Source organism: Pelobates fuscus, chromosome 4 (genome assembly GCF_036172605.1).
Source record: "Pelobates fuscus isolate aPelFus1 chromosome 4, aPelFus1.pri, whole genome shotgun sequence".
In the NCBI taxonomy this organism is placed as follows: Eukaryota; Metazoa; Chordata; class Amphibia; order Anura; family Pelobatidae; genus Pelobates; species Pelobates fuscus.
In genome coordinates this window covers 56571145-56597854 of record NC_086320.1, presented here as the reverse complement: position 1 = coordinate 56597854, position 26710 = coordinate 56571145, and the positions used below count along the sequence as shown (strand labels likewise).

The following is a 26710-nucleotide window of genomic DNA, read 5'->3' as shown; positions in this document are numbered from 1 at the left end:
AACTACCTGGAGGCGGAGCTTAACCGCCGACGAAGATGGCCGCGTTGTAGGAGAGCTCCGTGGCGGCAATACAATTATCAGCGCACATTAGGGGCAATACCGCACAAGGACACCCGAAAACTGACCTCCGCGACCCCGACCCACAACGGAACACATTAAGATGGGAGGGGGACGAAAATCCAGAACCGGAGCAGCCGTAGCGCCAATCTTCAAAGTCAGGTCAGACAAAGAGCTGCCAGACACACACAGCCTGCAGGCCTCAGACTCAGATTCTGACACCAGCGTCACTAGCCGCAAAAGGGAGCCCTCGCCCCTTACAAGGAAAGACCTAAAAGACCTACTATCTGACATGAAATCACTAGTGGCTGATGAGCTGACAAAACACCTAGCCCCACTCAAAGAGGGCCTGACTGACTTAACGAAACGCACTCACACCCTGGAAAACAAAATGGCCGACGTTACCGCCATCACCTCCAGCCACGAGGCCACACTCAAGGAAGTGCAGGGACAAATAGCATACCTAGAGGACCTACAAGAAGACCTGAACAACAGATCCAGGCGGAATAACATCCGCATAAGAGGTCTGCCGGAATCCTCCGCACCAGAAGCCCTCAACGCCATGCTTCATGAGGCTTTCAGCAGCTTGCTGCCAGACGCTCCACCGTCAGATCTTCTCCTCGACAGAGCGCACAGGGCCCTCCGCCCACCCTCCGCAAATGCCTCACAACCACGGGACATCATAGTCCGCTGCCACTACTTCCACATTAAGGAAGCAATAATGCGCGCAACTAGAGAGACCCCACTTCAAATAGAGGGTCATGCGGTACAACTATACCAGGACTTAGCGCCTACAACCCTCCGCAAACGCAGAGAGCTGAAACCCCTAACCCAAGCACTACAAGCAAGAAGAATACGCTATTCCTGGGGCCATCCATTTAAACTCATGGTGCGACACGACAACCGCACATACACGCTGTATAGGCCTTCAGAAGCCCAGGAATTTGCCGAACAACTAGGCCTCCAGGACCTTGCCCGAGACATAACCGCAAACTCGCAACAACCTGCAGCCCAACACCGAACATGGGACCAACAGCCACAAAGGGAGCGCGACAGAAGACAGCGCCCCAGGCAGCCCCCAGCCTAAACCCACACACCGGCACGGCTGCCGCGCCTCGACCGAATCCACAACGACCCTAACTACAGCTACTTCACATGGACCCTTCCCGCCACACTAGACCCAGCTGCATGTACAGAAGAACCCTGATTGATACCCGCATTGAAACCAATCTAGAGACCTGACCGCAAACCCCGGGGCCCGGCGCGAGACTCTGGTTGTCGCGCTCGCCCCGCCACCGCACGAACACTTCAGCGCTCTCGAGACCCCCCCCTGGGAACTCTGCTCTCCAGCACCGGTCCCCGCGCTGGCGGCGCTGGGCCTCCCCAGATTGGTACGCCTCTGCCCGCGGCCCTAGGAGACCCCAGCGGGGCCACACAACACCTCGAGGAATACCGCAAAGCACCCCAGGACGCATATGCCTAAGGCCCCACTCAACTATTGATCGACCTAAAGTACACCCCAACACCCAGCAGCTGGACAGCGACCTATGAGACCAACACGATCTCCAAGAACTTTACGAACTCTGGGAATACCGTAAGACCACTATGGGGACACTCTCTGTTTTATGCCCAGGGCTGGGGTGGGGATATGGTTTCATGGGGACAGCCGCTGTCCTACACTTGGGGCTGGGGGTGGAGGCCCCGGGGCCCTGGTGGTCTTTCCCCCCCCCCCCCCTTTTTTGGGGGCGGGGGGGGCGGAGGACTGCGACGGCCCGGGTACGGGGTGGACGCGGCGCCTCCGGCGCGACCAACAAAACTCTGGGGACCCTGAGAATACCGTAGGGGCTCTATGGGGACAATCTCTGTTTTATGTTTTATGTATGATGCTGGGGTGGGGTGCACGGTCTCTGGAGAAAGCCTCTGTTTTATACTTGAGATAGGAGGAGGGAGGTCCCGGTTCCCTGGTGGTCTTCCCCCCCCCCCCCCCCCTAGGGGACGGGGGGGCGGCGGACTACGACGGACCCGGCTGAGGCGGGCACTGCATCACACAGGTTACACCCGACTCGGCCTCAGCGATCGGGACAGCCGGCGGACGGCTGGAGATGGATACCTCTGGGCTCTGGCGGCCCTACCCTCCCCCCCTCCCCCCCGGGGGCGGGGGGACGGCGGGCCGCGACGGTCCGGAGATCGGGTACCACACCACGGTGCCACTTTGGCAGGGACGGGGACGGGAGGGGACACGGCCTGGGTCTTGGCGGCCTTCCCCCTCCCCCCGCCTTCGGGACGGGGGAGGCGGGGGACCGCGACGGCCCTGAGCCTCATGGATATGAGATACCCAGGCAGCAATGGGGACCATGGGCGACCTCAAGGCTCCACTGGCCCTCCACCCTAGACATGGGCTCGGGGGGACGTGACCCCTAAACCACGACGTATTACCCACACAGAAGAGACCTAAGCCGTAACACACTAGACAACCCAATGTCGCATCGAGGCGCGGCAAGAAGTACACACCGCTGTAAATAGTTCCAAAAGTTACTCTACAGGTTCCATTACACCAGGTTTTGCACTATTACCAGACCGCCCACTTACAATCGCAAATTGTTTGCCGCCCACTCCTAGACAGACGACCTCTTCCCCCCACACGACCTGATTTGTGTCGACGGTCTCTGACCACTCCAACCAGGGAGACCCCAGACACCACAGACCACCCTTGCTGGCAACTGAGATAAGACCAGCACTTATACCCCCCCCATACAACCCACCCGCCCCGCCACACCCTCCCCCCCCTGCTGCCCTCCTGGGAATACCCAGACCCCGATACCCAATCTCTAGATCTTCCCACACCACACAGACACATCCCAACACCTGACCAACTCAACCCCGGCCATGACACTCAAGCTACACTGTGTTTCCATCAACGCAAAGGGCCTCAACAACCCCAAAAAACGTCACGCCCTACTACGATGGGCCCACAGCCAAAAAGCAGACATTCTCTTAGTTCAGGAAACCCACTTCACCCCTCACAAACACTTCCCAATCCGAAACAAACACTACAACCGCAGCTTCCATGCCAACTCACCAGAAGCCAAAACTAAAGGAGTAGCCATCATACTTAAAACAACCTGCCCTCTGACCGACGTCCAAGTCTTCCCGGACAAGCAAGGTAGATACCTCACGCTCACGGGCAAAATAGGACCCTCAACCTACTCTATCACCTCCTTATACGCCCCCACAACCCCAGACCCAGCTTTCTGGCAAACATTCTCGGCCCACCTAACAACGCTAAAGGCAACCTTCACCATTGTAGGGGGCGACTGTAACGCCACACACCACCCAACCCTGGACCGCACATCCAAATCTCAAGGGGACCCACGACCCTCGCACAACGACGCCCCTTTCTCTCAATTCCTTCACACACATAACCTCCTGGATATATGGAGAGCCCAGCACCCCTCCACTCGAGATTATACGTTCTACTCCCATCCCCACAACACCTACTCCCGTATCGACTACTTCCTCATTTCCCCAAACATCACATCCAGAATCACACACACCTCCATAGGCCATATAACATGGTCGGACCATGCCGACATCTCCCTCACCCTCTCAATTCCCAACATGACACGTCCGTGGACATGGAAGCTCAACTCACAGCTCCTACAAGACAAGCTCGTAACCATGTCCCTGGCAGAAAACATAAAAGAATACTTCACCTTGAATGACCCTTCTGTGTCCTCCCCAATTACCCTTTGGGCGGCCCACAAACCGGTCATAAGAGGCAAATTAATAGCCATTGCAACGACACGCAAAAAACAACACAACAGACAACTCATGGACACTATCTCTGAAATAGGCCGTCTAGAAACTCTACACAAACAAAACCCAACTCCCTCTCTCTTTGACCAGCTCTCAGCAGCCAGAACCCTGCTCAAACGCCTCTCACTCTCAGCCACAGCTAAAGCACTCACATGGACCAAACAAAAATACTACGAGAAGGGTAACAAAGCAGACTCGATGCTAGCAAAACGCCTTAAGCACCTAACGGACTCGAAACGAATCTCCAAGATTCGTACATCAGACGGCACACTGAGTAGAGATCCCCACACAATCGGGAAGACATTCCAAGACTACTTTACGTCCCTCTACAACCACACCCCGAACCCCCAAACCGACCTCACCCAAACTTAACAGACAACTTCCTCAAAACACTCCCCCTCCCCTCCCTCACAGACACAGCTAGAACGATAATCTCCGCAGACATCACCCCAGAAGAACTGCAAGCAGCTATAAAAACCTTAAAACCCAATAAAAGCCCTGGCCCTGACGGCCTGACAGCTATCTACTATAAAACATTTGGAGACATACTCACCCCACGACTATGCAAAGTATTTAACGAAATGCTCAAAGGCACCCCACTACCCCCCGACATGACGCGAGCGAACATTACTCTCCTACCCAAACCCGGTAAGACCCACGAAGACCCAGGCCACTTCCGCCCCATCTCCCTACTGAACATAGACTTAAAACTCCTGACCAAAGTGATGACGACAAGAATCAACCCCCTTCTACCAAAACTTATCAACCCAGACCAAGTAGGTTTTATCCCTCAAAGACAAGCACAAGACAATACCAGACGAGCTATAGACCTCATCTGGTATGCCAATCATAAACGCCTCCCCACCACGATACTCTCCCTAGACGCCGAGAAGGCCTTCGATCGCCTTCTCTGGCCATACCTCTTTACAGTACTCCACAAATTCGGATTCCCACAAGAATTTACCCTTTTTCTAAAAGCAATGTACCACACACCGACCGCAAACCTCCTAATCCCCAACATCACCCCACCTTCCTTCCCCATACTGAATGGAACCCGCCAAGGTTGCCCCCTGTCCCCTTTACTATTCGCCATCTCCCTTGAACCTCTGCTGGAGACCATACGTAATGACCCACACATAGAAGGGCTCCGGATCAGGGACGAAACATTCACAATCGCAGCATACGCAGACGACATCCTCCTTACCCTGACTAACCCCGTCCCGACCCTAACCACCCTCCTAACAACCCTACAAAGCTACTCAAAAATCTCCGGATATCAACTAAACGCCACTAAATCAGACCTTATGCCGCTTAACCTCTCAGAATCAACTATCCACACCCTGAAACGGGACTTCCCCTTCAGACTATGCCCATCAGCGATCACCTATCTAGGGGTCCAAATCACCAACGACACCTCTACCCTATACACAGCCAACTACCCCCCACTATTCCAAAAAGCATTCCTAAATCTGGAACGCTGGAAACCGATGACCATATCTTGGCTAGGGAAAATAGCATCGGTTAAAATGAACCTCCTACCCAAATTCCTCTATGCCTTCCAAGCACTACCCATCCCCTGTAAAAAAACAGACCTCAAACAACTGCAAACTGCCATAGACCGTTTCATCTGGAACGGGAAAAAACCCCGAGTCCGTAGATCCACACTATACGTACCCAAACCCTCCGGAGGGCTAGGCCTCCCCAACCTTACACTCTACCTCCATGCGGCTCACCTCACCCAAATTCAACACTGGCACCTTCCCCCCTCACACAAACGTTGGGTAGACTTAGAACATCTCATCTTCGGTAAAGAACACCCCTCCCAATACATGTGGCTCCAAAAAAAATACAGATCGCTGCCACCCCCCACCTCCCCAACAATCACCCACTCCCTAGACCTCTGGGACCACCTAAGCGACAAATTCGAGCTGTCCACGGGCCTATCACCTCTCACCCCAATCCTCCGCAACAGAATGTTTCCACCAGGCCTCACTCCACAAGACTACGCCCACTTCGAAGACCGAGACATAGTTAGACTAGGACACCTTTACCCCAATGGAAAGCCCCTGCAATACACCGACATCCCCAACCCCGAAACCCTAACCACGTACGACTACTTCCGCTACCTCCAACTTCGAAGCTTCGCAGCAACAGACACAGTCCGCTTAGCAGCAACCTCATCCCTGACCAGCTTTGAAAGGGACACCCTCCACTCACCATTCAGAAAGAGCCAAATATCAACCATATACCAGACACTAACCACACACCACACACAGGTATCCCTCCCATACATCACGGCCTGGGAGAAAGACCTGGGACCCCCCGAAGACCCCTCAGATTGGGCTGACATCTGGGCATCTATCAAATCCATTTCAATATGCGTCACCCATCAAGAGCAGGCATACAAAATGCTCTTCAGATGGTACCTCACTCCCTACCGCCTAAAAGCCATGAAACAGTGCCCCACCAACCTCTGCTGGAAATTATGTGGCGAAACAGGCACTTTCCTCCACTGCTGGTGGACGTGCCCTAAACTTACCCCCTTATGGCTAACGATAACGACCCTCCTATCCAGACTACTGGACAAGCCAGTACCCCTCGACCCATGGGCTCTTCTACTCTCCAAACCGCTGGATAGCTTCACCCGCAATGAAAATAAACTCATAGCAAGAGTGACCCTTGCCACACGCAGAGCAATTGCAGAACACTGGTCCACATCACGTATACCCACCCACCCTCAAATATACGCAAAAATCACAGATAGTATAGATATGGACAGATTGACAGCACAGATACACGACACCCCTAAATCATTCCACAAAGTCTGGGACCCATGGCTAGAAGGCCACAGTAACCCCCCATGGTGATCTATCAGATCACGCAACCAACACCACCAACATAGAACGAATGCGAAGACACACACCTAACCAGCCAACCCCACACCAATCCCACCCACCCTGGGCTCGGGGGATGTACCCAGGAGGGCAGCAGCCTCTAACCCCCCTCTTCATAACCCCCTCCCCACCCTTAACAACCCACCTACCCAACACTCCCCCTCCCCACAGCACCCAACCCACCTACTAGGCCATGCCACCATCGCCATAGTCACCAAACGACCCAAAGGCCGTAATTCCCAAGACAAATGTTCCCCCTTCCCCCAACAATAGAACGACCGTCATCAAAATACCTGACCCAACAAGCCTACAACCTAACTTGTCTCTATTAACTGGCAAACTTCGGGACCGTTACCTGGTCAGAAATATCATAACTGACCTAAACCCCCGCAACAACGGCTGACCAAAGAGAACATGACCTGTAAGGTCATACACACGAACCTCCCAACTCTCAAGTCCCCAAGGGAATATTATGTATGAGATACCAAACACAATGCCAGAGTTATGTGTAAATAAAAATGTGTCGTATCATTGTTACCCCCTGACTAACCAACCTCTTTTTTCTGTAAAACGTTCATCAACCTTTGTTTATGAAGAATGAAAAATGAAAAATAAAGAATCTTTAAAAAAAAAAAAAAACTACCTGCCTTGTTTTGCTTCAATTACAAGCCTATTTTTCCCAAAACATAAATTCCAATTTCTGTGTTACAACTGCCAGAATAGCGAAACATGGTGTAGTTCGTCCTGTAATCAATCTAAAAAAAAAATTGAAAAAAATAAAAAATTCCCAAAGATCTCTGCAGACTTTGTGATTTGTGTCTGGGCGAGCGGACTGGTAACATGCCTGCGATATCTGAAGCCATTGTAATTGCAGTTCTCACAGAAATCTGTCACTGACACTATGCCGTTGCCAAAGGTGAACACGGATATTATGAAAGACCCAGGGCCAGGCTTCTTGGTGAAGACTTAGATTAACCCACGCCTGCGTTCCAAAGAAAACACATCCTGTATTTGCATAGGCTCAAGAAGTGATCTCAGGAGCAAAGGCGGATCCCGTGGCTCATGTAGCCATTTGTCAGTGTTGATTCTCATCTGTGCGCTATAATTCTAAAAAAAAAATCGCAATATTTCTGTTGCATTCAATTTGCAGTTCACGTGAATAGTAGAGAATCCTGGTGTTACTAACAAGTTGGAGCTATTTGCTGTAAATATTAATCACAACTTATAAAACCAGAGTGCAGCATACCATCTTAATGTTTAATTTACTGTTTGAGTTGTTTATTGAAGGGACACTCCAAACAACATAACCACGGGAGTGTATTGAAGTGGTTATGGTTACCCTCACCCACAAAAAATGTAAAAAATCAGTTCTCTGTTGCTTCCTTAATGAAGTCGAGAGTTTACTCTTCCCTCCTCAAATAAGAACAAAAAGGCAAGTACAATGTAACAAAATAAAATGTATATAAAAATATACCTAAAAAAATAAAAAAAAAGTATAATCAGGTAAATGTCTCCTACTAGACAGGAGTCTGTAGGCAACTGCCTACTAAAAAAAAATCCATTGCAGGCGTGGAGATTACTGGTACAGTCCCTTTTAGATTTTTTCATACTTGCCTTAAAAGGACACTATAGTCATCAAAATAACTTTGGCTTAATTAAAAATGTTGGTGTATAGATCATGCCCTTTCAGATTCACTCAGGCCATTTAGGAGTTAAATTACTAACTGTTTATGCAGCCCTAGTCCCGCCTCCCTGCATGTGACTTACACAGCCTTCCTAAACACTTCCTGTAAAAAATCATCTAATGTTTATACTTCCTTTATTGCAAGTTCTGTTTCATTTAGAATTTCTTATCTCCTGCTCTGTTAATAGCTTGCAAGACCCTTCAGAAGCTTCCTCTATATAATTAAAGTTCAAATTACAGAGCAGAAGATAATTTATTTATTTTACATAATGCCATGTGTCATTATGTAAATAAATAAATAAGATCAGATAATAACGGAGCTCCCCCAATGATGGGAACCAAAATTACATAGAGAGAAATATCTGGCAGAAACAATTTGTAAGAATAACATTTTTCTTACATGTCCAAGTATGATACCTGTCAAGCACTTGACGTCACAGAGTGACCATTAAATGGTACTTACCTGAGACTGTCTACGCAGCCTAAAAGGTTCCAGAGCTTCTTGGTAAAACAAATGGCGATATGATTGCAGATCAAACCAGAAGTAGACACTGTTCTCCCATATCTGCAAGCCAAGGGAAACATTGCAGTGTAAAGCAGCTCCACTAGAAAGCTATAATATTAATGCCTGCTCCTATCTCCATACACTTTCCAACTGCTGAGTGTTGTGTCTCATTGCTTTCTATGTTTTGGGCTGATTGGAATGGAGGACGTAAATGGCTGTGGGTGTCTTTCCAAGCTTGTAGAATTATTCACTAAGGGGCAAATTGGTTGGAAATCAACATGAATTCACAATTAGCCAAACTGAAAGCGAAGCTGACTGCAGGTTGGAAATGACACCCACACTTATTCATGTCCTTTCTCTCAGGCAAGCTCAAACGTGTAGGTGTAGGCAACCTTCGGCATTGCAGATCTCCCCTGATACTTTACCAGCATTATGGCTGTAAGAGCACTATGTGAGATGTAGTCTGTAGTGCCGAAGGTTGTCTACCTCTACTCTACGTGGAGACACCAAATGCTAAATGAAAACACCATATTTTTGTCAATTGAGTCCTTGATATCCATTTTATATTCCACTTGGAATTATTTAATACCACTGATTCTAACCATGAATCCCCTACGCTTAGCACTGACTAACTTTAAACCACACTTTCTAACCACCACCTTCTATTACGATCTACTAAGCGCTTGCATTTTCTTGCTATTTTTATTTTATATAAACTTGGGGAAACTTTTTTATGTGTTGAGCTTCTTTATAAGTGCTGTATATTTGTAGAACTTTTGAGAGAATTTAGTATCATATATATTGTTTTAGCGCTTTCTTACTTTTTTTTTTATAGATCATGCTTAGTGTTGGTGAATGCACCATCATTTTCCTGTCCTAATGTGTTTTATACCCCACCTCATTTAGACTGTAAGCTCGTGCTATAGACTGTAAGCTCGATTGAGCAGGGTCCTCTTCAACCTATTGTTCCTGTAAGTTGTTATTGTCCTACAGAGAGTGAATATACGCTACAACTCTATATAAAAAGAGTGATACATAATATCCATACAGAGTGTGAATATACGCTACGTCTCTATATAAAGAGAGATACATAATATCTATACAGAGAGTGAATATACGCTACATCTCTATATAAAGAGTGATATGTAATATCTATACAGAGTGTGACTATACGCTGTCTCTATATAGCGAGTGATATGTAATATCTATACAGAGAGTGAATATACGCTGTCTCTATATAAAGAGTGATACATAATGTCTATACAGAGAGTGAATATACGCTATGTCTCTATATAAAGATTGATACATAATATCCATACAGAGAGTGAATATACGCTGTCTCTATATAAAGAGAGATACATAATATCTATACAGAGAGTGAATATACGCTACGTCTCTATATAGAGAGTGATACATAATATCTATACAGAGAGTGAATATACGCTATGTCTCTATATAGAGAGTGATACGTAATATCCATACAGAGTGTGAATATACGCTACGTCTCTATATAAAGAGAGATACATAATATCTATACAGAGAGTGAATATACCCTACGTCTCTATATAAAGAGTGATATGTAATATCCATACAGAGAGTGAATATACGCTACGTCTCTATATAAAGATTGATACATAATATCTATACAGAGAGTGAATATACGCTGTCTCTATATAGAGAGTGATACGTAATATCTATACAGAGAGTGAATATACGCTACGTCTCTATATAAAGAGAGATACATAATATCTATACAGAGAGTGAATATACGCTACGTCTCTATATAGAGAGTGATACGTAATATCCATACAGAGTGTGAATATACGCTACGTCTCTATATAAAGAGTGATTCATAATATCTATACAGAGAGTGAATATACGCTGTCTCTATATAGAGAGTGATACGTAATATCCATACAGAGTGTGAATATACGCTACGTCTCTATATAAAGAGTGATTCATAATATCTATACAGAGAGTGAATATACGCTACGTCTCTATATAAAGAGTGATACGTAATATCCATACAGAGTGTGAATATACGCTGTCTCTATATAGAGAGTGATACGTAATATCCATACAGAGTGTGAATATACGCTACGTCTCTATATAAAGATTGATACATAATATCCATACAGAGAGTGAATATACGCTACGTCTCTATATAAAGAGAGATACATAATATCTATACAGAGAGTGAATATACGCTACGTCTCTATATAAAGAGAGATACATAATATCTATACAGAGAGTGAATATACGCTACGTCTCTATATAGAGAGTGATACGTAATATCCATACAGAGAGTGAATATACGCTACGTCTCTATATAAAGAGTGATACGTAATATCTATAGAGATAGTGAATATACGCTGTCTCTATATAAAGAGAGATACATAATATCTATACAGAGAGTGAATATACGCTACGTCTCTATATAGAGAGTGATACGTAATATCCATACAGAGTGTGAATATACGCTACGTCTCTATATAAAGAGTGATTCATAATATCTATACAGAGAGTGAATATACGCTGTCTCTATATAGAGAGTGATACGTAATATCCATACAGTGTGAATATACGCTACGTCTCTATATAAAGAGTGATTCATAATATCTATACAGAGAGTGAATATACGCTATGTCTCTATATAAAGAGTGATACGTAATATCCATACAGAGTGTGAATATACGCTACGTCTCTATATAAAGAGAGATACATAATATCTATACAGAGAGTGAATATACCCTACGTCTCTATATAAAGAGTGATATGTAATATCCATACAGAGAGTGAATATACGCTACGTCTCTATATAAAGATTGATACATAATATCTATACAGAGAGTGAATATACGCTGTCTCTATATAGAGAGTGATACGTAATATCTATACAGAGTGAATATACGCTGTCTCTATATAAAGAGAGATACATAATATCTATACAGAGAGTGAATATACGCTACGTCTCTATATAGAGAGTGATACGTAATATCCATACAGAGTGTGAATATACGCTACGTCTCTATATAAAGAGTGATTCATAATATCTATACAGAGAGTGAATATACGCTGTCTCTATATAGAGAGTGATACGTAATATCCATACAGAGTGTGAATATACGCTACGTCTCTATATAAAGAGTGATTCATAATATCTATACAGAGAGTGAAAATACGCTACGTCTCTATATAAAGAGTGATACGTAATATCCATACAGAGTGTGAATATACGCTGTCTCTATATAGAGAGTGATACGTAATATCCATACAGAGTGTGAATATACGCTACGTCTCTATATAAAGATTGATACATAATATCCATACAGAGAGTGAATACCGTATATACTCGAGTATAAGCCGACCCGAATATAAGCCGAGGCCCCTAATTTTACCCCAAAAAACTGGGAAAACTTATTGACTCGAGTATAAGACTAGGGTGGGAAATGCAGCAGCTGCTGGTAAATTTCTAAATAAAATTAGATCCTTAAAAAATTATATTAATTGAATATTTATTTACAGTGTGTGTATATAATGAATGCAGTGTGTGTATGAGAATGCAGTGTGTGTATGAGAATGCAGTGTGTGTATAAGAATGCAGTGTGTGTGTATGAGAATGCAGTGTGTGTGTATGAGAATGCAGTGTGTGTGTATGAGAATGCAGTGTGTGTATGAGTGCAGTGTGTGTATAAGTGCAGTGTGTATATGAATGCAGTGTGTGTGTATGAGAATGCTGTGTGTATGATTGCAGTGTGTGTGTATGAGAATGCTGTGTGTATGAGCAGGGCCGGATTAACATAGGGGCTGATGGAGCTGCAGCTCCAGGCCCAGGCCCATGGAATAGGCCCATTGGTTTAAAAAAAAAAAAAAAAAAATAATAATTTTTTTTTTTACATTTTTTTTTTTTTTTACACACTACTCTTAGGGTTGCCAGGTATTTCTCATGTATTTCTTAGGGTTGCCAGGTATTTCTCAGAAGTATTTCTCAGGTATTTGAGGCTGCCTAGCCGGTGCCGGTATTGCAGTAATACCGGCAATACAAATGTCTGTCTCAGTATAAACATAGTTTATTCTGCAATACCAGCGCCGGCCAGTAGGGGTCGCTGTTTGTGTTGAGAGAGGCAGTGATAAGAAGTTACGGCATCTCCCTCCCTGCATCTCTCTACTCACTGATCCGCGGGGACCAGTTCTGCACAGAGAGTCCAGACAGCAGCTCCGAGACATGGGGACGCTGAGACATTGGGATACTGGGTAACATGGGGACCCTGAGCATGGACGTCCGCAGGAATTTTTCCGGGGGGGAGGGGGGACATAATTGTAAAGACATCCATGCTTGGCCCCTTTTTGACAGTGTCATGAAAGGGAAGGAGCATAGTCATTTTCACATAAAGCCAGGGTGAATAGCGTTTTCACAACTATGGTGTCAGGAATATATGTTTGTATTCCTTACACTATAGTGTTCCTTTCATCAAATTACAGGAACATTCTGGTCACCATAACAACTTTATCTAAATGAAAATGATGTGATGCAAGGAGACCCCTGGGTGCTCTTTCTTTGAAGGGGTTAAACCGCTCTCAAATGGTTTACCCCCAAAGGCTTCCTTCAGCTCCAGATCTCCAGGTCGCTCAGTGGTATTCAACTTCTGAGACAGAGTGTCAGGAAGTGCAGATTGACGTCAGGCATGGGTGCTGCAGATTGGCTAGAGTGGTCAGCTGACCCTCTAAGCCAATCACTAGTTCCCGATTCATAAAAATGTTTTACGTTTTTATGAATGGGGAGCTACTGATTGGCTTAGAGTGCTAGCTGACCCATCTAGCCAATCAGCGGCACCCCTACCCAGCGGCCCTCTGTGTTTCCTGACACTCAGTAAATAAAAGTGAACACATTAACACTGATATTGTTTGTTTTTACCTGGGGAGATGAGAAGGTCCAAAGTTTCCCTGCCAGGCCCAGGTACCAACGCCTAATGATGTGGTGTCCAGAATGAAGTGCTCCAATCTCATTTTCTTCTCCTTCATTTGACACAGTCTTCTTTGCCTTCTGAGGCTCCTTCTGCTCCTTTACCTTTCTGCTACTTTCTGCTTATTTTGCGCCCTTCTGCTCTCTTTCTGATCCCTTTCTGCTCCTTGATGGCCCTTCCTGCTTCTTGATGGCCCTTCCTGCTTCTTACTGCCCTTCCTGCTTCTTTCTGCCCCTTCCAGCTTCTTGCAGCCCCTTGCTGATCCTTTCTGTTCCTTCTGATTCTTCCTGCCCCTTCCTGCTCCTTGCTGCCCCTTCCTGCTCCTTGCAGACCCTCCCTGCTCCCTCTTCCTACTCCTTGCTGCCTCTTCCTGCTCCTTGCAGGCCCTTCCTGCTCCTTGCTGCCCCTTCCTGCTCCTTGCTGTCCCTTCCTGCTCCTTGCTGTCCCTTCCTGCTCCTTGCTGCCCCTTCCTGCCCCTTGCTGCCTCTTCCTACTCCTTGCTGCCTCTTCCTACTCCTTGCTGACCCCTCTTGCTCCTTGCAGACCCTTCCTACTCCTTGCAGACCGTCCCTACCCCTTCCTGCTGCCCCTTCCTATTCCTTGCTGACCCCTCCTGCCTCTTGCAGACCCTTTCTGCTCCTTGCTGACCCCTCCTGCTCCTTGCTGCTCCTTCTACTTTACCCTCCTGTTCCTTGAAAACCTTTCGACCCCTTCCTGCTTCTTGCTGCCCCTTTCTATTCCTTGCTGGCCCCTCCTGCCCCTTGCAGAACCTTTCTGTTCCTTCTACTTTACCTTCCTCTATGCGGTCTCCCCCACCCCCCATCCCTCACTTACCTGCTCTGTAGGCTGCCTCTGTGCTGCTCCCCTGCGGTTTCAGTCATGAGAGAAAGGCAGGGATAAGCTGTAGCTTCCTGCCTTTCTCCATTCACAGCGCCACTTACTGGCCAGCGCTGGTATTGCACTGTATTCTCACACTAAAACGAAAAATAGCAGCACAAGCTGAAAAATCCAGGGGGGCCAAGTACCCCCTTTACCCCCCCTTTCGGATGCCCATGACCCTGAGACACTAGGGACACAGTGGCCCCATGTCTCCCAGTGGCCCCTAGTCTGTGTCCCCATGTCTCCCAGCCACTGTCCCTAGTGTCTCAGTGTCCCCATGTCTCCCAGTGTCCCCATGTCTCTAAGTGTCCCCTAGTGTCCTAGTGACATCAGGACACATGGAGACATGAGGACACAGACTCTAAGGGACACTGGGAGACATGGGGATACAAACACTAGGGGACACTGGGCGACATGGGGACACTGAGAGGCATGGAGACACAGGGAGACATGGGGACACTGGGCGACTGAGACATAGGAGACATGGCAGTGTTCCCATGTCTCCCAGCCAGTGTCCCTAGTATCTCAGTATCGCCATGTGTCCCTGGTGTCTCTCAGTGTCTGTAGTGTGCCAGTGTCCCTAGTGTCTCAGTGTTCCCTAGACTCCCAAAGTCCCCTAGTCTCCCAATGTCTCTGTGTCCCCATGTCTCCTAGTGTCTCAGTGTCCCCTAGTATAAAATAAAAAATCTCAGGCACTCAATGTGATAGATTTAGGCAGGTTTATTGGACACCGCAACGTTTCGACCTGTACCCAGGTCTTTATCAAGTCTCCAATGTCCCCTATGTATCAGTGTCCCCTATGTATCAGTGTCTCAGTGCCCCATGTCTCTCAGTGCCCATAGTGTCTCTGTGCCCGTTGTGTCTCTGTGCCCGTAGTGTCTCAGTGTCCCCTAGTATAAAAGAAAAAAATCTCAGGCACTCACTGTGATAGCTTTAAGCAGGTTTATTGGACACCACAACATTTTGACCTGTACCCAGGTTTTTATCAAGTCTCCAGTGTCCCCTATATATCACAGTATTTCAGTGCCCCATGTCTCCCTGTGTCCCCTCGTGTCTGTCACCCAGTGTCCCCAAGAGTCTCAGATTTCCCAGGTCTCCCAGTGTTCCCTAGTATCTGTGTCCCCATGTCTCCCAGTGTCCCAATGTCTCTCAATGTCCCCTAGTGACATGGGGACACTGGGAGACATGAGGACACAAACACTAAGGGACTGGGAGACATAGGGACACAGACATTCCCCCTTTTTGTGTATGTTCGCCCTTTCGGACGTTCTGGTTATGTGATTTGTGTCAGTAGCCCACCCTTTTACCGCATCCATAGACTTCCTGCTTTACTGGACACTGCTGTTAGGGGGTATGGGTTTACTTGAAAGATGAAAGCATGAGATTAGCAAAGGGTATGTGTTTTCTCATAGTTGCATCCTATGAGTTTCCCTACAGCATCATCTCCATCAGATACATGACGCTTAGGAGGTAGGACTGTTTTAGTGTTTTTGGTCAATAAGATTTTGTAATTAGGCCCATCATAATTATCAGCACCAGGCCCACTGGGCTCTTAATCCGGCCCTGTGTATGAGTGCAGTGTGTGTGTATGAGAATGCTGTGTGTATGAATGCAGTGTGTGTGTATGAGAATGCTGTGTGTATGAGTGCAGTGTGTGTGTATGAGAATGCTGTGTGTATGAATGCAGTGTGTGTGTATGAATGCAGTGTGTGTGTATGAATGCAGTGTGTGTGTATGAGTGCAGCGTGTGTGTGTATGAGTGCAGTGTGTGTGTGTGTGTATGAATGCAGTGTGTGTGTGTATGAATGCAGTGTGTGTATGTGTGTGTGTAATGCAGAGTGTGATGCAGAGCCATGGTGGGGGGTGGGCATTTTTATTTTTTAATTATTATTTTAATATTTTTTTTGTTTCATTACTTTTTTATTATTATTTTTTTATTTTATTATAATTTTTTATTTAATTATTATTTTTATTTTATTTTTATTTTTTTTATTATTATTGCTATATATACATTTTTTCGTCCCCCCTCCCTGCTTGCTAGCTGGCCAGGGAGGGGGGCTCTCCTTCCCTGGTGGTCCAGTGGATGGGCACTGTGTAGGAGGGGGCTGTGGGGGCTGCAGAGAGATGTTACTTACCTTTCCTGCAGCTCCTGTCAGCTCTCTCCTCCTCCGCCGGTCCGTTCAGCACCTCGGTCAGCTCCCAGTGTAAATCTCGCGAGAGCCGCGGCTCTCGCGAGATTTACACTGTGAGCTGACAGAAGAGCTGAACGGACCGGCGGAGGAGGAGAGAGCTGACAGGAGCTGCAGGAAAGGTAAGTAACATCTCTCTGCAGCCCCCGCAGCCCCCACAGCCCCAGTCTGTATTATGGCAATGCAAATTGCCATAATACAGACAATTGACTCGAGTATAAGCCGAGTTGGGGTTTTTCAGCACAAAAAATGTGCTGAAAAACTCGGCTTATACTCGAGTATATACGGTATACGCTACGTCTCTATATAAAGAGAGATACATAATATCTATACAGAGAGTGAATATACGCTACGTCTCTATATAAAGAGAGATACATAATATCTATACAGAGAGTGAATATACGCTACGTCTCTATATAGAGAGTGATACGTAATATCCATACAGAGAGTGAATATACGCTACGTCTCTATATAAAGAGTGATTCATAATATCTATACAGAGAGTGAATATACGCTGTCTCTATATAGAGAGTGATACGTAATATCCATACAGAGTGTGAATATACGCTACGTCTCTATATAAAGAGTGATTCATAATATCTATACAGAGAGTGAATATACGCTACGTCTCTATATAAAGAGTGATACGTAATATCCATACAGAGTGTGAATATACGCTGTCTCTATATAGAGAGTGATACGTAATATCCATACAGAGAGTGAATATACGCTACGTCTCTATATAAAGAGAGATACATATCTATACAGAGAGTGAATATACGCTACGTCTCTATATAAAGAGAGATACATAATATCTATACAGAGAGTGAATATACGCTGTCTCTATATAAAGAGAGATACATAATATCTATACAGAGAGTGAATATACGCTACGTCTCTATATAGAGAGTGATACGTAATATCCATACAGAGAGTGAATATACGCTACGTCTCTATATAAAGAGTGATACATAATATCTATACAGAGAGTGAATATACGCTGTCTCTATATAAAGAGTGATACATAATATCTATACAGAGAGTGAATATACGCTACGTCTCTATATAAAGAGTGATACGTAATATCCATACAGAGTGTGAATATACGCTGTCTCTATATAGAGAGTGATACGTAATATCCATACAGAGTGTGAATATACGCTACGTCTCTATATAAAGACAGATACATAATATCTATACAGAGAGTGAATATACGCTACGTCTCTATATAAAGAGAGATACATAATATCTATACAGAGAGTGAATATACGCTACGTCTCTATATAAAGAGAGATACATAATATCTATACAGAGAGTGAATATACGCTGTCTCTATATAAAGAGAGATACATAATATCTATACAGAGAGTGAATATACGCTACGTCTCTATATAGAGAGTGATACGTAATATCCATACAGAGAGTGAATATACGCTACGTCTCTATATAAAGAGTGATACATAATATCTATACAGAGAGTGAATATACGCTGTCTCTATATAAAGAGTGATACATAATATCTATACAGAGAGTGAATATACGCTGTCTCTATATAAAGAGTGATACGTAATATCCATACAGAGAGTGAATATACGCTACGTCTCTATATAAAGAGAGATACATAATATCTATACAGAGAGTGAATATACGCTGTCTCTATATAAAGAGTGATACGTAATATCCATACAGAGTGTGAATATACGCTACGTCTCTTAAAGAGTGATTCATAATATCTATACAGAGAGTGAATATACGCTACGTCTCTATATAAAGAGAGATACATAATATCTATACAGAGAGTGAATATACGCGGTCTCTATATAAAGAGTGATACATAATATCCATACAGAGAGTGAATATACGCTACGTCTCTATATAAAGAGTGATACGTAATATCCATACAGAGAGTGAATATACGCTGTCTCTATATAAAGAGTGATACATAATATCCATACAGAGAGTGAATATACGCTACGTCTCTATATAAAGAGTGATACGTAATATCCATACAGAGAGTGAATATACGCTGTCTCTATATAAAGAGTGATACATAATATCTATACAGAGAGTGAATATACGCTGTCTCTATATAAAGAGTGATACATAATATCTATACAGAGAGTGAATATACGCTGTCTCTATATAAAGAGTGATACGTAATATCCATACAGAGAGTGAATATACGCTACGTCTCTATATAAAGAGAGATACATAATATCTATACAGAGAGTGAATATACGCTGTCTCTATATAAAGAGTGATACGTAATATCCATACAGAGTGTGAATATACGCTAAGTCTCTATATAAAGAGTGATTCATAATATCTATACAGAGAGTGAATATACGCTGTCTCTATATAGAGAGAGATACATAATATCCATACAGAGAGTGAATATACGCTGTCTCTATATAGAGAGTGATACGTAATATCCATACAGAGTGTGAATATACGCTACGTCTCTATATAAAGAGAGATACATAATATCCATACAGAGAGGGAATATACGCTACGTCTCTATATAAAGAGAGATACATAATATCTATACAGAGAGTGAATATACGCTACGTCTCTATATAAAGAGTGATACGTAATATCCATACAGAGTGTGAATATACGCTGTCTCTATATAAAGAGTGATACATAATATCCATACAGAGAGTGAATATACGCTACGTCTCTATATAAAGAGTGATACATAATATCTATACAGAGAGTGAATATACGCTGTCTCTATATAAAGAGTGATACATAATATCTATACAGAGTGTGAATATACGTTACGTCTCTATATAAAGAGTGATACATAATATCTATACAGAGAGTGAATATACGCTGTCTCTAAAGAGTGATACATAATATCTATATAGAGTGTGAATATACGCTGTCTCTATATAGAGAGTGATACGTAATATCCATACAGAGTGTGAATATACGCTACGTCTCTATATAAAGAGTGATACATAATATCTATATAGAGAGTGAATATACGCAGTCTCTATATAGAGAGTGATACGTAATATCTATACAGAGAGTGAATATACGCTGTCTCTATATAGAGAGTGATACGTAATATCTATACAGAGTGTGAATATACGCTACGTCTCTATATAGAGAGTGATACATAATGTCTATACAGAGTGTGAATATACGCTACGTCTCTATATAAAGATTGATACATAATATCTATACAGGGAGTGAATATACGCTACGTCTCTATATAGAGAGTGATATGTAATATCCATACAGAGTGTGAATATACGCTATGTCTCTATATAAAGAGTGATACATAATATCTATACAGAGAGTGAATATATACGCTACGTCTCTATATAAAGATTGATACATAATATCTATACAGAGAGTGAAGATGCTAGCCTGCTAGGTGTATCTGATACCTTGTTCCCCGATCGCTCACAGAAGGTGGTGAAGAAATATCCTGCGCGATTTTCTAGATACAGAGCTTGCAACATGTCCTCCATCTCTGAACTCCTTAGAACAATACTGCTCACTGTGTACTCCTTCTGCAACAGAGAGACACAATGGAAATATACATATGTTTAGAAATGCAGAGAGAGTAACAAATATAAATATGTCATTTGAAAGCACTTTCAGCTCAGATCACCTATAAAAATACATGAAAGACCGAGCTAGTGGGGTGTGTATTATACTAACATTTCTTCAAATGGTTCAGTGATTTAACCCTTTAAGGACCAAACTTCTGGAATAAAAGGGAATCATGACATGTCACACACGTCATGTGTCCTTAAGGGGATAAAGATAATTTTAATAGCGCCTTGGTATTCACAAGGCATTGTGCATGATGTCTGTGATATACATGTGCTTGCTTGGTAATTTTCCTAATGGAAAGAAAAGCAGACAAGGGGTTGGCTGAATGATCACAGCCACTCCATGGTTAAAGTAGGCATCACTGACGGATTATCACAGCTTATTGATTTGCTGCAAAAAAGAGTGACACAAAGGTGAAAATGTTTTTTTAAAATAATTAAATGAATTGGCAATGTAAGGGGGCGCTGGGTACGATGACCCAGGTTTTTTGAAGATGTCAAAACTTGACTAGAGATTCTGGAGGGAAATTCACTCACTTGTGAAAAGAGTAGCTGGCTACTCCCTAACCTGACATTTTCTTATTGAATAGGTTTGAAACATAATTAGAAGGCTAAAAAGTAGACATGTGCAATTCGTTTCGGTCCGAATATGAATTCGGCCGAATTTCTGACAATTCGGACATGAATGTCCGAATTGACGAGGTCCCGAAGTTCCGAAATTACCGAATATCCGAAGTGCCGAAGTTCCGAAGTGTCAAAGTGCCGAAGTTCCGAAGCACAGTATTGCCTAAGTACTAATATACTTACCCAGGGAAAGAAGAATGTTACATATTAAACAATTTTGAATAAGCGGTGGGTGGGGGCCCTACAGTAAAATAAGGGGGGGGACCTGATGTCCTCCCCCCTGGCCCCCACCCCTGAGCGGTTGGTGGGGGCCTTAAATTATAATAAGGGGGGGACCTAATGTCCTCCCCCCTGGCCCCCACCCCTGAGCGGTGGGTGGGGGCCTTAAATTGTAATAAGGGGGGGGACCTAGTGTCCTCCCTCCTGGCCCCCACCCCTCAGCGGCGGGTGGGGGCCCTAAATACTAATAAGGGGGGGACCTAAGGTCCTCCCCCTGGCCCCCACCCCTGAGCAGCGGGTGGGGGCCCTAAAACCAATGTCCCCCCCAGGTGACTAGGGGTACCCAAACCCCTAGTCACCTCTCCACCCCACAATAAAAATTATCCCCCTACCTACCCCCCTCACCCTAAAAATAATGAGGGGGGACTTTTAACTATGTACCTGTAAAAAAATAAAAAAAACTTGCCATTCGATGTTTTCTTTGTTCTAAAATCTTCTTTTTTCAGCCCCAAAAAAGGCCAAATAAAAAACCATAATAACCGACGCACTTTAAAAAAAATAAAAATAAAAATATCTTCACCCATGGAGGGCTCCGCGCAGACTGAGCTCTGCAGGGCGGGGCAAGGCTTATAAAGCCTTGCCCCACCCTGCAATTAGGCTCAGAGCACTCTGATTGGTGGGTTTAAGCCATCCAATCAGATTGCTCTGACAGGTAAATGAAGAGACTGACAGGTAAGTCTCTACATTTACCTGTCACAGCACTCTGATTGGTTGGTTTGAAATCCACCAATCAGAGTGCTCTATGTCATTTTACACAGCGTGGGAAAGTTCTTTGGAATTTTCCCACGCTGTGTAATTTGACGCATAACTCTCTGATTGGTTACTTAATTTTTACTTAGTGTTAGTAAATTTGTCTGAAAGACCAATTTAGGTCTTTCAGCCTTTTGGTAGATAACTCCCTAATACCGTGGGAATTAGGGAGTTATCTACCAAGCGGCTGCAAGAGAAGTCCCGAGTTGCCGAAGTCCCGAAATTCCGAAGTTCTGAAATTCCGAAGTGTTGAAGTGCCGAAGGGCCGAAGTTGCCAAATTTCCAAAGTTCCGAAGTGCTGAAATGCCAAAGTTCCGAAGTTGCCGAATTTCCGAAGTGTCGAAGTTCCGAAGTGCCGAAGTGCCGAAGTCTTGAAGTGCCGAATTGCGAAAATCCCGAATTTCGGAATGCCGAACCGAACCGAAATTTTTCCCCATGCACATGCCTACTAAAAAGTAGTTACACTGCATTTTATAACAACCACTATAACAATAGCCCAGGCCTGGAAATTCCTAATATTCAAGCGGTCCTAGCTAGACTTAGGACTACTAGGAAATATGAAAAATGTCTTTCAGGTTGTCAAACAACCTACATTGCTTTATAGCAATATGGGGAAATTGGTTTTTGGAATACCATACACCATTTGACAGGCCTCTTAGAACCATTTAATGAATCCAGAGTTGCAACCAAGCACCCCCACCTTACCCCTGTCCACATCCTATCTTTTCCCTACTTGAGATAAAATTCTGTTTTGTGACAAATAAAATATTAAGGTATAAAAGAGTTGAATGTTTCCCTTTACAAATAAACTCCTCCGAATGCCAATATCTTACACTAATCTGTTTTCGCCTACATGAAAATCATTCTTTATTCAGCAGAACATCTAAATCCCGATTAGGTAACCGATGAAATCTGATTTTACTGCTGCCTGGAATATTTATAGTGGCAACAAGTTTATTTGGAACATTCTCAATTCATTCTGTGACTTCATGCAAATGTGTTTGCAGTCAGTAAGGTCTCAGCAGAACGGTTATTTGTACAACATTGTGGCACGTAACCAAATGTGCCGCCTGAACTACAAGTCTAACCAGAATAGCCAACCTGTAGATCTGTAAATCTCAAATCGCTGCTACCCTTCAACTCCCATGCAGGTCAACCTACAGACCACACAGGCTTACCCAACTGGCCTAGCTTCATGGGATTTGCTGTCGAGCAATAGTTTGACTGAATTTGGCTGCCAGTGTCAGCAAGCAGATATCTGACCTGAAGTAGCAGTCCCATCACTGTAATATATTCATGATCTCAACACACTCATCACTTCCCCCTTATCCACATAATCTTCCTTTAAGCAGCCTGGATTTCGAGCTAGCTATTTAAGTGTGGAAGTATTTGCACAGAATCCCCTACCAATTACTAATTGGTGGTGGAGGGATTCTCTCACCCTTCAGGAATGCTGCATCCTTACACACAGATTGTAAGCAGGTATGTAATATCACAAGTATTTCATAAATCATTTATTGCCAGATACTCAATATTTATGGTTTTTGTGTTAATGCACTGCCATTTGCTTCCAAAGCACTTTACGATTATATGTCACAGGCAACTGGGAACATCTCTGGGGATAAAGATTTGATAGCAAACATTTATTTCGTGAAAGAAGAAAATAAAATGTGCTGATTTCTTTATGTTGTTTTGGGCTGCTATTCAATATTGTGTGAAGTCATTCCCCTGAGCAGAATACAGGCTGCGTTCCATTAAATACAACAATCTAACCATCAGCCATATTGCACTAGGGTCCAGATCTGCTTGATACACAATCAAGTGTAAAGGCTTGGGGGACTGTTTTGTTTTTAAATTGCTTTTAAGAAACGGACAATACTGTGTACAGTGGCCTGCCATATATGTTAAAGGGAACAGGCAGTTCTGTGTAAGGGGGCAGAGTATAAAAAAATACATGGATGAAATTGCTTAAATTTACGGTTCCATATCGTAATTTGCATCATGTGCACATAAACATATTTCTGTTTCCAAAGACATAAATCCAACATTTTTTTTTTTAATTCTTTATTTTTGGAGTGCAGAGGAAAGTACAAGCTTGAACGATGACATGTTGAGTACACAATATCATGGCTAACGAGTGGCATACATAGTCAAGGTTTTTGCACTTTTTTTTTTTTTTTGTAAAGTAAGAACAAGAGTACAACAAGATGTAACATATATCAAATAACCTGCTTAAAGAATAGAGTGTTGTAGTATTAGTATCAAGGTATCAATATGGTTATATAGGGATATTAAATAAGCTGTGCACGCATATTACCTAGACAGTTAACAGTACAGATTGGTTATGTGCACTTTGTGATGTCTATGTAGTTTTGTCATCAGGGTAATTAAGATATTCGACGATTAATGAAGCCAAACAACTAAGCTAGTGTATAATACGTGTAGGCTTCGTGATCAGGCTGATTAGGTTATTAGAGGCTAGACATCATGCAGTATAAACTTCAATGAGCTACGTTAGCTAACAAGTGCTTTGGTACATACAGCATTACAACTTTTGCATGGTGTTGAAAAATAACAGTAAAGAGATGGGAAAATAGGACGGGTGAAGAGTCCTTTGCTAGACCTTAAGTCCCAATGCTATGTGGTTCATCCGATGCCTTGTATGGGCTCCCCCTGCGCTGTCTGCTGCGGCTGTGTTGCGGTCTGTGTTTCACCCGGTCGGGCAGTGCGTGGGTGAAGTGTGTGAGCGTGGGCTAGCATCTGCTGTGGCAGGTAGGAGTCCTTGGTGTCGGCTGTCAGCCAGGGGCATGCCGGTGTCACCTTCCTGCTCCGGTCTTGTGGCAGGGCCAGCTTTGTTTCTCCATTAACTCGGGGGATTGAAGAGGCCGGGTATATTCCTGTTGAGGTAGGACCCAGGCCTGTGGTGGTGTGTCGCCGCGTGCCATGCGCAGGCCTCCGCCTCTGCTTGCTTGGGGGATGCGTCTGGGCTTTGCCCCTTGGGGCCCTCACCCCAAGTTGGCTCTTGTGGCGGGTCGTGGGTTGTGCCGTCGGGCTTATGCCTGTGAGCTTCCTTGTGCCCCTCCGGCTGTTGCTTACTTGGGTCCTCGGCGTGTTCTTGCCCGCCCGAGGCTGCTGCTGTGTAGCTGTGTGTCTAGCTTCCACCTTTGCCCAGAAGTTTGCCATCAGCCTGTTCAAGCGGGTTTCCAGGTCGCCAGTTAGCCGTGTGGGTTCACAGGTTGCGGGTGGTTGGACCGGGTTAACCCCCACCGGTCCTAAGGGATGAGGGGCGGCCCGATACTTCAGGTGCCGCACGCTTTGAAGGGCTGGGAGAGCGGCCGCCTCTCCCCTGCACTGCGTCGTGTAGGCCCCAAGCCTCTGATCTACCGATCCAGCGGTCTTTCCGAGAGTGTGGGATATCATTCTGCTCCCCAGCTTTGGTGTCGTCGAGTAAGGTAAGTTGGGGTTCAGGGTCTGGTATTTTCCCCCCGTTTTTCGCTTTAAATCAGGACCGGGCTCGGGAGCTCACAGATTATGCATCTGATCGGCTCCCCGGTCAGGCTCCGCCCCTCATAAATCCAACATTTTACATACAAAAAAGTAACCATCGGGCGGAGCCTGACCGCGAAGGAAGATGGACGCCTGATTCCTGAGCTCTCTCTCCCCACAGCACGATAATCCACCAACATCGAAACCCCAGATAGTCACAACCATCCCAAAACAACATTGAACGGTACCACTCACCCCACCCGACCTCCAGAACAATGGGCGGCGGGAAAAAGAAAAAGGATCAAACCCCATCGGTGGCGACACTCTTCCGCACACCGACCACCTCACAGAGGCCTACGGATTCCCAACCAACTGAAGAAGATGATTCTGGGCCCGAAGATGCCATCCCCTCACCGGACCCAACTGCCCCACTCACAATCGGGGTTCTGCAAGGCATGCTCCGCGAGGCAACCGCCGACATTAAAACTCACGTGGCCGCGGAAATCACCAAGCAGCTAGAAGGCCTCAAAACTGACATGGCCACCCTTGCCTCCAGGACGGACCAGGCAGAGAGCCGCATATCGAGAATTGCGACTACCACACAGGAACATGCCCAGGACATCGCCTACTTCCATGGCAAAATCGCAGCCCTGGAGGACGGCATGGAGGACCTCAATAATAGGTCGCGGAGAAACAATCTCCGAATCCGCGGCCTACCTGAGACGGTCACCCAGGAGCAGCTACTGCCCACACTCAAGGCCATATTTCAAGAGATGGTCCCTGACCTTACACCAAGTGACTTGGAAATAGATAGGGCCCACCGGTCCTTGAAACCGCCCAATCTGAACCAAGCCATCCCGAGGGACGTCATCACCCGCCTTCACCACTTCACGGCAAAGGAAAAATTGACCCAGGCAGCCAGACACAAACAGCCCAAATTCAAAGGCGTTCCGCTTACCTTCTTTCAAGACCTCTCTCCGCTAACGCTGAAGAAAAGGAGAGATCTTAAACCCC

At 44.9% G+C, this 26710-nt stretch overlaps 2 protein-coding genes across 2 annotated transcripts in view; one reads left to right on the top strand and one right to left on the bottom strand.

Annotated features, from left to right (window-relative positions):
* Window positions 1-26710, top strand: part of POLR2K (RNA polymerase II, I and III subunit K) — a 153090-nt gene that overhangs the window by 26630 nt on the left and 99750 nt on the right. The window lies entirely within an intron of this gene.
* The window catches only part of RGS22 (regulator of G protein signaling 22), a 110279-nt gene that overhangs the window by 53090 nt on the left and 30479 nt on the right, over window positions 1-26710 (bottom strand). The window contains exons 13-14 of the mRNA XM_063451206.1: window positions 20387-20512; window positions 8915-9016 (exon numbers count right to left, since the gene is read on the bottom strand). Of these exons, the coding sequence (XP_063307276.1) occupies window positions 8915-9016; window positions 20387-20512 (228 nt within the window). The remainder of the gene's footprint in view (window positions 1-8914; window positions 9017-20386; window positions 20513-26710) is intronic.